The 12432-nt window shown below is 40.5% G+C and overlaps 1 protein-coding gene across 2 annotated transcripts in view; it reads left to right on the top strand.

The window, feature by feature from the left end:
* Nucleotides 1–12186, top strand: part of SOCS7 (suppressor of cytokine signaling 7) — a 72526-nt gene extending 60340 nt beyond the window's left edge. For both annotated transcript variants that reach the window (XM_089690032.1, XM_089690031.1), the window contains 3 exons: nt 2699–2834; nt 5549–5700; nt 10630–12186. In XM_089690032.1, coding sequence (XP_089546158.1) covers nt 2699–2834; nt 5549–5669 — 257 coding nt within the window. In that variant the 3' untranslated portion in view covers nt 5670–5700; nt 10630–12186. The remainder of the gene's footprint in view (nt 1–2698; nt 2835–5548; nt 5701–10629) is intronic.
* The last annotated feature ends 246 nt before the right edge of the window (nt 12187–12432 follow it).

Genomic DNA, 12432 nt, shown 5'->3' with positions numbered 1-12432 from the left:
TACAAAAACGTAAAGTGTACAATTCTGTTAATGAAAGACATAACAAATGCACTGCAATATTGACACGGAGAGAAGCGGAGTACAAAAACACAATCTCAAAAGGGATGGAATGGGACCCTATAAATTGCGTTAACAGCAAATAGTAACCAATGAGTCCCAGGAGATTTTTCATGTAACAGATTCTCTTTTCTGTGTGGACTAGTATTTGACACTATCATAGGCCAGCTTTCTTGCAGGCAGCCCTGTGGAAGTTGCACATTGATCTTTCTTGTTGAGCCTATTCGTCTGTACCACTTGGTTATCCACACTTTGTTGGACGTCCCTGTTGTTTGCTAAGAATTCTCAATGGAGGGCAGGGAAAATTTGATTTTTGTACTTACCAGACCCTTTTGAGGCACACATTTCTTACCATTCATATGGGGATTTGCTTTTGGTACTACTAGCTACAAACTGAGCATGGTGCCAGTAAGAGGGGTTATAGCCCTTAGGGCTGGCCTACAGTTTTTCATTCTAGTGTTAAGTCTTCATGTGGGTGGCAGTATAACTCATCTTGTCTAAGAATCCTATCTCCTTCCTGATTTTTCTCTGCTGCTAAAGTAACACCTCCAGTCTCCTCTCTCCACCAGCCTGTGACTGGAGAGTGAAAGAACAGTAATGCAGACTGATGAGCCTCTCGCTCTGCTCTCTGCACCTATCAGTATATTCCTTTATTAGCATATGACCACTACAGTACAGCTGTTTGGATCCTTGCGCTGCCTCTTCTTTTCCCTGTTTATTGGGGAGCGCAAGAGGCTAATGCCTAGTTAAATTCAGGGACTTACACTACTTGCAAAAAAATAAAGAAATCCTATTACTAAATGGAATAGCCCACAAAAATTTGCATGCAAAAGTTGAGAGCTGATCATTACCTCTTGAACTGATCAACACCACTTGGAGAAATCTTCCTATGAAGTCTTCTTAGAAGCCAATATTCCTTTAAGTGTCGTTCTCCTTGTGTGGATCTGTGTCTTCCCGCTGCCCTTGGTGTTTTTCCTGCCCATTGCTGCATCTGTTGTGTTTATACAGGATACAGAATGGAAGTTGGTGCAAGGATGTGTTAAGTGGACCAGAGAGAAACAGGAGATTTACACTCCTGGAACAGTTGTTGTCTACCTAATTGGTTCTTTGTGTTTTTGATACACTATATTGCCAAAAGTATTGGGACAGCCCTTCAAATTATTGGATTTAAGTGTTCCAATCACCTCCATGGTCACAGATGTATAAAATTAGGCACCTAGGCATGCAGACTGCTTCTACAAATATTTGTGAAAGAATAGGTCGCTATCAGGAGCTCAGTGAATTCACGTGTGGTACCGTGATAGGTTGCCACCTAGTCCATCTGTGAAATTTCCTTGCTACTAGATATTCCACAGTCAGCTGTTAGTGGTATTGTAACAAAGCGGAAGCAACTGGGAACAGCAGCAACTCAGATACGAAGTGGTAGGCCATGTAATGACAGAGCGGGGTCAGCACATACTGAAGCGCACAGTGCACCGAAGTTGCCAACTGTCTGCAGCGTCAATGGCCTTCAGATTAGCACAACAACAGTGCATAGCGAGCTTCATGGAATGGGTGTCACCAAATGCAATGCAAAGCGTTGGATGCAGTGGTGTAAAGCACGCCACCACTGGACTCTAGAGCAGTGGAGATGTGTTCTCTGTTTGGCAATCTGATGGACGTGTCCGGGTTTGGCGGTTGCCATGAGAAAGGTACTTGCCTGACTGCTTTGTGCCAAGTGTAAAGTTTGGTGGAGGGGGAATTATGGTGTGAGGTTGTTTTTCAGGGATTGGGCTTGACCCATAAGTTCCAGTGAAGGGAAACTCTGTCTATGTCTGTCTAGCTTTGATGTTGGCCACGCTCAATCATCTCCTGCTGTGAATACAACCTTCTTGTAGTTATTAGTTGTGAATGATTGAAGTATGAAAATATCACTAGCTACTATGCACCTTTTAACATTACAGTGTAAAAGTGTCCAAATTATTTGTTAGGGTGTCTTAGCCTGTTTGAATCAAGCTTTGGATTATCAACCCCTTCTGCCATCAGACTGCATCTGCATTGTCACACCATGATGTCCCAACCTGGTTTCTGAGACCAATATGTTTTTTAAATCCAAGACTATAGTCCTGTAAAATATAATATCTCAACTCCCATACATTGCAGTTCAGTGTTTTAAATAACTCCTGCAAAAGCCTGGTTCAGCAGAGAGGTTCAAGTAGAATGCCAACACCTCAGACAAATCCTGTATTATAGGGGAGTTATTATAAGCTCCATAAGAATTGGTATTGATTTCATTAAGCTTAAATGTTTGTTCTCTAAGCAAATGACACCTGACATCACTAACCATAGTTTCGGATTTAAAACGTAACCAGTCATGTGTAGAACGCTTTGGCCAAGTTGAAATGTGCCTGAATATTGAGAATATAGCTGCTTTAATCTCAGACAGTATGTAGTTCAGATCTAAATCTGTGGGGACCAGTTACTGATTGGCAGTTTGTTTGAACTTTTGTCCAAACCCCTGGTGCAGGAAAAATTAAACGTTTAAATGAAAGTTGTGTCCTGAGTAGTATGTAGTAAAATATGTTGCTGTTTTTCTAGTGCAGCTTTAAAATTAAGCAGTAGTTTAATTCAAGAAAGCCATTCTGTGCGTTTTTTCTTTCAGGCCTCCCTCCTACCCCAGTACAGCTGTTATATCCAGTGTCTCGATTCAGCAATGTGAAGTCCCTGCAGCATTTGTGCCGGTTTCGTATTCGGCAGATGGTTCGGATAGACCACATCCCAGAACTCCCTCTTCCCAAGTGAGTTTATATATATTATCTGGAGTCACAAATGATCCACAGACTATTTTACAGTTACGGCTATACTAGTACAAAAAAAAAACTAAATCACTAAACATTGCTACAATATTAAACACATTGACATGCTGTTTTCTTTTACATCAAGTTTAGTAGATGGCTTTTTTTTAATCAATTTATTCTGGTTGCTGCACTATGAGCAATTCTCCCTTTCTCTTTTATATGCCATCCCTTCTGTGGCTGAGCAATGGATTACCTGTTTAGTCTGCTGAGAATGATAGCTCTCAATTGTGAGCTGAGTGGAGATCCACACCCCTATCCATTCATCCAGGCAGCAGGGTGTGGGAAAGGAGACTGATCCATCCATCAGGATGGCTTATTGTAGATGTGGAGGCTGACTTACATTCTTTTATCCATTGAGGCGAGTGCATGCTTACTTTCTTTCATCCATCTATCTAGTTTACTAGTGGTGTGACCGGAGGCTGCTGATCCTATCCATCCATCCATTAGTGGGATCTGTCACCCAAAAGTGCTGTTAGACCTCCTATGCTTTGGGGTCTAACCTTCTGGTAAGCCAAATTTGTCACGGTTTGGTGCACCGTGGTGAATTGGAAGATTTTAATTCATGACATTTGGAACACAAATTTTGTTTGGATGCACTTTTCAATGAAAGATTTTCAAATTTATTTGCACTGAATTTTTTTGCTATTTAAAAAAAAAAAAAAGTTTTATGTCTTTTCAGCACATTTGTCTTGATATGACAGAACAACACATGGTTTTGTATGGCTGTACTAGTGCTAGTGTCAGGTTAAGATGGTAATGGTCAATTCAGTCTGCTTCAGTGTGAGATGTTGACTTATTAATTAATGTTGAAAGTTCACCACACCACCAAAGAATGAGTTCTAAAGCAGAATTAAACCCTCCTTTACAACATAAGAAGAAGCAAGCTTATTCTCTGTTTGATCTACAGTTGTCATGGTGCTGCACATGTGCTCAATTATGACAATAGCCATTTTATGGCTTGACAGTTTGGATGAAAGCCCAAGCAACTGTGACAGCTAGCATTCATGGCATGCCTTGAATTTCACTGTGAGATATATATATATATATATATATATATATATATATATATATATATATATATATATATATATATATATATATATATATATATATCTTTTTGTCATACTTTACAAACAAATCAGACTGGTGATTTTAGAAACTCGAGGAAATTGGCTGCTGTGTTTCTATTCAAGGGTTATCTGCTGTTTTATTATACGCCCTAAAAAAACAGCATTTAAAACCTGGTTTTCAATTAATAGCAGCATCCCTTTGCTCTAGGTTTTGGCAATCCTATGTTGCATTTTTCCATGTTCATATGATAGCTGCACACACAGCCTTACTACTTGTTTGGTCACACTGTTCATTCTTTTTCTTACGAGTTTTTGCAGTCCGTATGCTTAATGTAATCATTTTATTCTAGCCTCCTCCCCTTTCCCTACTACTGTGGAGATTGGCATGTGTGTAAATACATTTCCTCTCCCTTTATAATTATCATTTCTAGCATCAACACTAATTTATTAGTCAGAGCCATGCAGAATCCTAGCTAAGTACTGTTTTTATTGCTTGGGGAGGTTTTCCTGTGTCTTCTGTCTCATAGCTTGCTCCCCCCTCACCACAGCACAGAATTCATGGTTTGTAACTAGCCTTGGCTGACACACACAATGTAGCTTGTAGGTTTGTTTTTTGTTTTTTTTAATTTGTTCAAAATAAAAAAGAGTCTGCCGTTGTTGGTCCTTCTTCTGAAAATGCTATTTCCTAATTGTGCAGTACAAGACACAGACTCCTTTTAAGTTTTGACCATGGGTTAAATGCTGCCGCATTCAAGTGAGGGCACTGGCAAACAAAATTGTTAGGACAGCCCATATGACCCCCTACCTTTCCTAGCAATATGCCATTTTTTGCTAGTGTCCTTGAGTGATAAACAACTTCTCTCAACTGAGAAAAGGTTCTAGCTTGTGTGACCCCAGCCTGAAGCTTGGTTTAAATTTACATTAGAAGACTGGCAGGCTGCCAAGTTTCTGTTCTCCAAAAGAAAGTATAGCTGTGATTTCAATGCTTCTGTTACATTTGAAGTTTAATTTCGCTAATGCTTGCAGTACAGAATTTTCAAGCGCTTTTACTGATTGTTCAGCAAATGTTAGTATTTTAATGTGTATAGTTTGTGCACAGGTTCATTTTATATGTTGATGTCTGTACATGCACCAATTAATAGTAAGCAAGAGGCAAACCTCTAACTGTAACTGGATGAAATACAGAGGTGGTATATTTTTATTTTTGGTTGGGCCAGACTTACCAATGTATGATATGCATGGTTGTTTGTTGTGTGATTTAAAGGTGTAAGTGTGCTTTTAGTGCTCTTACATTTACTCAGTTCTGATGCTCGTCCCCAACAGCCCTTAAAAGCCTTGCTTAGTCCATTTTGTTTTTTGTAATTTGGCCTCCTCGCTGCCACACAGGCTCTCTAAAAATCACACACTCTTTGTTTCAGTCCTCCCACACATGCATCTAATTCATTCCCCTCTTTTCAGTGGAGTGAAAACCTAAATGCATTCTAGTCTCCTCTGCCCTTAATTTGTCAGAATGTGAATCTTAGGATTTATTGCAATGGTATAAAACTGTTCCACTAATGAATCATTTTACTTTTACTTTTACAGACCTCTCATCTCATACCTGCGCAAGTTTTATTACTATGATCCACAGGAGGAAATTTATCTTTGTTTAAAGGAGGCACGACATGTTCCCAAAATGGAATCTGGTTCTGAGAATTCCACGTAGCAAAGCTCTTGAGTTTGTGTGTTGGATGCAGGTAATTGTATACTCTGCCAAATCCTATTGTACACTATATATAATTAGACTTTTCTTTTCCCTTCACTTTACTTAATTTTCTCTTGCAAAATATCTTATGGAGTTTTTATTTCATATATTGTCTAAAATTACTTCTAAAAAGGACATTGGGAAGAATGTTCTCTCTGATGTTCACTTGACAACCTTTTTTGTGTTTTTTTTTTGCATGCCGAGTTGTCCATTGATTCCTTGTTGAAGTCAGTGAAACGGATATGGGTTTGCTATGCTTACATAAGAGTTGTAAAACTGAAAATATCCAAAAGTAGGCACCTACTATGCCTGTGCAAAGGTTTAGATTCTGTCCTGAGTGAAACCTGCATCTCCAAAGTCCAGATCTGATCCACTTACTAGGGACAGATAATGAAGTACTATGTACTTCACTATTTATCCCTATAAGGGATGTGTGGCTTGATGAGCAATGGTGATATTCAGGGGGAAGCAAACCTGAAGGAGGTGACTTCAGGTTCAAGCTCCAGGTTTGCATTACTGAAATACCACACATGCTCAGGAAGAGATCAGAAAGCTCATGTAGGCTCTTGATACCGGTTTCTAAATCCTGCTACCAGATTTGGAAAATTTTATATAAATGCAGGTACATTTTAATAAGGTAGTACAAAAATCCATGGCTCATAGCAGCTAATGAGATGACAATCAAACTCTAGTGAAGAGGGAAAAAGCTAAAACCTGGCTGCTGTAGGTTTCTCCCCTTCTCCACTTTTCACATAGTTATTGTATTTTAATTATTCTGCAAATATGGTTGCCATATGACTACTGTTGTCTGTCTGTGCATCACCCACACAAACCGCTTTTACAAGGGTGCACACTGGTACTCAGGCTGGCTTAAAAGGTCTCTTCTCTTATAACAAATTATAATTTGAGGTTGTTGCTGAAGTTTGTAATTGAAAGTGCTGATAAACACAGAGATGACAGTGCTCCTTAATTATCCCCTTGTTTTCTTCCCAGAAGCAGATGGCAAGTCCCATCCAAATGCAATCTTTTAAAAGTTCTGTTACTGCTCATACACAATGTACCTGTCAGTCACAGGCCAGATCTGCTGGCTAAAGGACTGCTTTCCATTAGCCAGGCTTGATGTTTGATATGACCAGACACAGTTCATACTGATTCTGCAGTTTCAGAGATGGAAGAGCACTGTTAGTGTTGATAGAATTAAAGCGCAGAATTTCACCTTAAAGTAGTTCTGCTCGTTCTCCTACTCCCCCTCCTCTCAACTTTTGGCTTTTTTTTTCTGGAGCGGGTAACTATTTTTAGCAGCTACCCACCACTCCTTCTGCTTGGATCTCCTAGGTCAGTGGTGGGCAACCTTTTTTTTCAACTGAGCCAAATCTCGCCGAAACCACGATTGAAATTTATTTTGAGAGCCACATTTTTAAAACTGAAAATACATAGGATGGTACACTGTTTTTAGTTTCAATAAGTTTTTATAGTAATTCATCCCCCATAGTAATTCATCCCCCATAGTAATTCCTCCCCCATAGTAATTCCTCCCCCATAGTAATTCCTCCCCCATATAGTAATTCATCCCCCATATAGTAATTCATCCCCCATATAGTAATTCATCCCCCTATAGTAATTCATCCCCCATATAGTAATTCATCCCCCATAGTAATTCCTCCCCCATATAGTAATTCCTCCCCCATATAGTAATTCATCCCCCATATAGTAATTCATCCCCCATAGTAATTCATGCCCCATAGTAATTCATACCCCATAGTAATTCATCCCCCATAGTAATTCATCCCCCATATAGTAATTCATCCCCCATATAGTAATTCATCCCCCATATAGTAATTCATCCCCCATATAGTAATTCATCCCCCATATAGTAATTCATCCCCCATAGTAATTCATCCCCCATATAGTAATTCATCCCCCCTATGGTAATTCATCCCCCCTATGGTAATTCATCCCCCCTATAGTAATTCATCCCCCCTATGGTAATTCATCCCCCCTATAGTAATTCATCCCCCCTATAGTAATTCATCCCCCCTATAGTAATTCATCCCCCCTATAGTAATTCATCCCCCCTATAGTAATTCATCCCCCATATAGTAATTCATCCCCCATAGTAATTCATCCCCCATATAGTAATTCATCCCCCATATAGTAATTCATCCCCCATATAGTAATTCATCCCCCATATTAATTCATCCCCCATATAGTAATTCATCCCCCATAGTAATTCATCTCCCCTATAGTAATTCATCCCCCCATAGTAATTCATCCCCCATATAGTAATTCATCCCCCATATAGTAATTCCTCCCCCATATAGTAATTCCTCCCCCATATAGTAATTCCTCCCCCATATAGTAATTCCTCCCCCATATAGTAATTCCTCCCCCATATAGTAATTCCTCCCCCATATAGTAATTCCTCCCCCATATAGTAATTCCTCCCCCATATAGTAATTCCTCCCCCATATAGTAATTCCTCCCCCATATAGTAATTCCTCCCCCATATAGTAATTCACCCCCCATATAGTAATTCACCCCCCATATAGTAATTCATCCCCCATATTAATTCATCCCCCATATAGTAATTCATCCCCCCTATAGTAGTAGTAAGTAAGTAGCAAGTAGTAAGCCAAGTCCCCCCTGTGTCAATTCACTTACGTTTGCTCCGCGCGTTCCTCTCGCCGTGTTCCCCGCGCCGTTCCGGTCTTCAGGGCGGACTGTGAGAGGAGCCTAGCTCCCCTCACGTTCGTCACGCTGCCCCGCCTACACACATCCTGACAGCCAATCACTAGCTATCAGGATGTGAGTGGCAGCGAGACTGGCCAATCATTGCTGGGCTAGCTGCAGAGTCCTCGGCCGCCCGAGAGGAGGGAGGGGAGCGGGCGCCCGGCACACAGAAGAGCCGCATTAAAATGTGTACAGAGCCGCATGTGGCTCGCGAGCCGCGGATTGCCGACCACTGTCCTAGGTGATCCCAGCAGAAGTTCTCCCCCTCTCTCTGCTAGCAACATCATGGGACATGTCCTAGGCGGCTGTGGAACCATTCACAGAGCTTAGCGCACTGTGGGGAGCCAGCTATGAAGCCGCAGGGAGTCACAGCTGGCTTCCCACAGTAAACATAGTGGCACCGCGGACACAAAGACCAGCAAACAGCTGTCCCGGGTCAGGACAGTGCTTGGACCCTGGACTGGTAAAGATCTCTTTATTAAAAGTCAACAACTACAGTATTTGTAGCTGATGACTTTTATTTATTTTAATTGACTGAAGATCCTCTTTAAAGAGGATATTCACAATTGTACAAGTCAATACATAATACACAATATAGGCGAATACTGTAGCTGCTGACTTTTAAATAACAGGCAGTTACCTGTCCCAGGATCCAGCGATGTCCTCACCTGACCCAGCTGGTCTTCGGGTCCATGCACTGGCATCTTAACTGTAGGGAGTCGAATGTGATTGATTGCAGCTTCACAGCTGGCTGCCCACTGCACATGCACAAACCAGGCTGTGCCCTGTAAATGGTCCCGCAGTCTCCAAGAGGCTGCAGGGAGAGGTGAATTTCTGCTCCCCTTGCCTAGGCAGTCAGATCAGAAGTGGGAGCGGGTACCTGTCAAAATCGGATATCTGTTCCCCCTTCCTAAAAAAAAAAAAAAAAAAGACATCTCAAATATGAGAGAGGAGGAGGAAAACTGGAATGTCCCCTTTTGGGTTAAGTTCTGCTTTTACAGCAGACTTCTTGTGTTTTCCAAGCCTCCTGATTTCCTCTTCCTGCTGCAAGTATCCAGACAGCCAAGCCTCACTGCCCGTTCCAGTCTGCACTGACTTGCCTCTTCAGTAGCTGCAGCAACTTGCCGGTCCTTCTGCCCTCACTCCAAGGCAACCCCTCTAAAGTAGGGGTGTCCAACCCGTGGCCCGGGAGAGTTCAACATGCAGCCTGGGGCATGTCTGGAAGAACCCCATGCAAGAAAAGCCACAGCAGCTAGCACATATGAAAGGTTGCAGGGGATGCCGTGAATCCCTATTTGCATAGAAGCCACAGCTGCACAGAGAATGCAGGAATGAGCACAGCTAATGGGATGCTGGGGATGCAATCTTTGTAAAAGCACCTGCAACAGCTAAAGCAGGATTCTACATAGCGCCAGGCAAGTAACTGCCACTTGGCTGTATGGATTGGGGGAAGGGTGGTGTTGAAGAACCTTCTCACACAGTTGCTAACTGTGATTAAATTCAAGGACAGTGTGTAAAATCCTGGATTATTACATCTGTCCATGAATGTATGATATGGACATGCACTCTGCATGTCCATATCAGATATTAACAGACAGATCACAAATTTTACAAACTCCATGAATTTATATTCACTACGGTTGGTGGTTGCGGGTGTGGTAACAGCTATGATTCCCGCAACTGCACCCAGGGCAAAGTGTCCAAGCAAATATGGCCCAAGACAATTCCTCTTTTTCCAATGTGACCCAGGAAGGTCAAAAGTTTGAACACCCCTGCTCTAAAGCGAACTACAAAGAAGCTTCTCCTTGTGCAGTAAAAACAACAATGAACTTTATTAACAGTAAAAATGATACTCGCAAACACAGTATAAAAGTGCATTTAGAAGGGGCCAGTAAACCACTGATACCATCTCATCTCATCTCCAAAACCAAGTTACAAAGGTTTCACTTTCCTGTGCTATTGTTTGATTTATTTGTTTTTTTTTATATTAATCAGGTTAGACCAATATGCAAAATGTATCATATAGGTAATCTGTTAATAATTGTAGCATTACAGGCACACAACATTTCTTTTGATATGATTTTGGTAAAGTTTATTCAGTGTGATAGCAGCAATTTTAGTTTTGAGGTAGGAGTGCGGAATACCGCATTAATAGTATTGACTTGTAATAGATTTTCTTTTTTTTTTTAAGGAATTGTTGGCATTAGAACACTGAACAACCCTGTGAATGGAAGAAATTAAGGGCAAAGCTTCAGTGGACCTCCTTCCCAACCCTCCTTACTGCTCTCAGTTAAAACCGAAGAGGGAGAATGTGCAAGATGTGTTGTAACAGCTAGTATCATTCCTTTCCTTGATTCCCAAGAAATCCTACCGAGGGTTACAAGGAGCTTCTTGATCCCTTATTCCAGCATCCATAGTGTCTTACTGTTGTGTTTTTTCTTTTCATTTTCTGTGAAGAAGCCAGACATGGATACTGCACCCATCCATGTTCCAACTACTGAACCGGAGGTCATCTCATGCTGTTGGTTTTCAAGCCTTTCTATGTGTGTAATGGAAACACTTGAAAGTCCCTTTATGTTGGATGGGCTAAAGTCCTCCTTCAGAAATGACTGTAAACTGCTGCAGTCAGTAATGTTCTCCTGGGTTTTTACATATAATGAACCTATGACCTCTCTGGAGGTCAAATTCCACAAACAGATTATACTACTGACTATTTTGCTTGCAGTCTGCCAATTGGCTGAAGTGTGGCAGCACTACTATGGAACAGTGTAAATATTCTTTTTTTTTTTTTTTTTTTTTTTTTGGGAGGTCACTGTCCTTCTGTGATGTAATGTGAGATCCCTTATTTTGCTGTCTTGAAACCATACCTTTCTAACACTGGAATATAATAACCTTCTGTCCACTGCAAGACAAATCTTAAAGTTAAGAATGGTTATAAATGGCAAATTAAACATGTGACAAATACCGGAGTGGATACACATTCAGTATGAGAAATATGCCCTAATTGCTGAAACCACCCCTTATACATGTAAGAAATTGGTCATTGTGACCAATGTGGTTTTTTTTTTTTTTTTTTCTTGCGGTGGGGGGGAAGCCTCTCTGAAAACATACTGCCCTTAAAGGGACAGCAATGTAAATTAATTTCTTGGAGGAAAGAAAAAAAAAACTCCAGCACAATCCTAACCCCATCCCATAGTCCCCTTTTTATAATTTTTTTTTTTTTTTGCGCTTAATTTATTGAAGAAGAGTTTGTGTGTGTGTGTGTAATTTATTTTTCCACTGTCTTATGTCCCTTCCCCTTAAACAAGCTACTTTTGCTGGATTTTAATCTAAGAAGTTTACTGCGGGACTGACCCTGTATGAATGTTTTTGGTTGACAAGAAAAAGATGGATGTGTCCTACAAAGCTCTGTTTGTATATATTGTGTTATAGGCATGAGAAGGACACATTCTTCTTGGTTTTAATTTTTATTTTTGAAAGATATTTTGGACTCTTGCAATTTTTCTTTGTAAATGTTGAATAGGAAGTTCCAGAAAAAATTGTTTCTGTGTCAGTGATGAGTCTTTCTACTTTGTCTCTCCTGTCCCTCCCCACTCCATGAGAAAGAAGCACTTGCTTAATTCTTGATCTCATTTGCAATCTCCTATGGATTTTTTTATTTTTTTTTTTTTTGCTGCCATTTTGTCATTAAATAATTCAAGAGGGGTGGAGAGCAGGTTAAAAAATAAACAATTTAGATATACTGGCATTTCAAGTGTATTTGTCTCCTTTGCTTCTGTCATGGTATGAGTGTTTTGCCCTGATGTTCAGTGCCAATCAAAAGTAAGACTTGGTTTTATGGAGATCATTTTGATTGTCCATTGCACACCAAACTGCAACATGTTAAAGCAGAACTTTAGGTAGATGTTTGAAAATAATAAAAGATCAATAAAAAGAAACCTTTATTGCATTTCTAACGACAACTTTTGTAAGCACCTTAATTTCTTTCAGTTCC

This window comes from Staurois parvus, unplaced genomic scaffold (assembly GCF_062004578.1).
Source record: "Staurois parvus isolate SC_StPar_1 unplaced genomic scaffold, SC_StPar_1.0 ptg000511l, whole genome shotgun sequence".
In the NCBI taxonomy this organism is placed as follows: Eukaryota; Metazoa; Chordata; class Amphibia; order Anura; family Ranidae; genus Staurois; species Staurois parvus.
The sequence above is the reverse complement of the archived record's forward strand: the minus strand, read 5'-3'. Positions and strand labels throughout refer to the sequence as shown.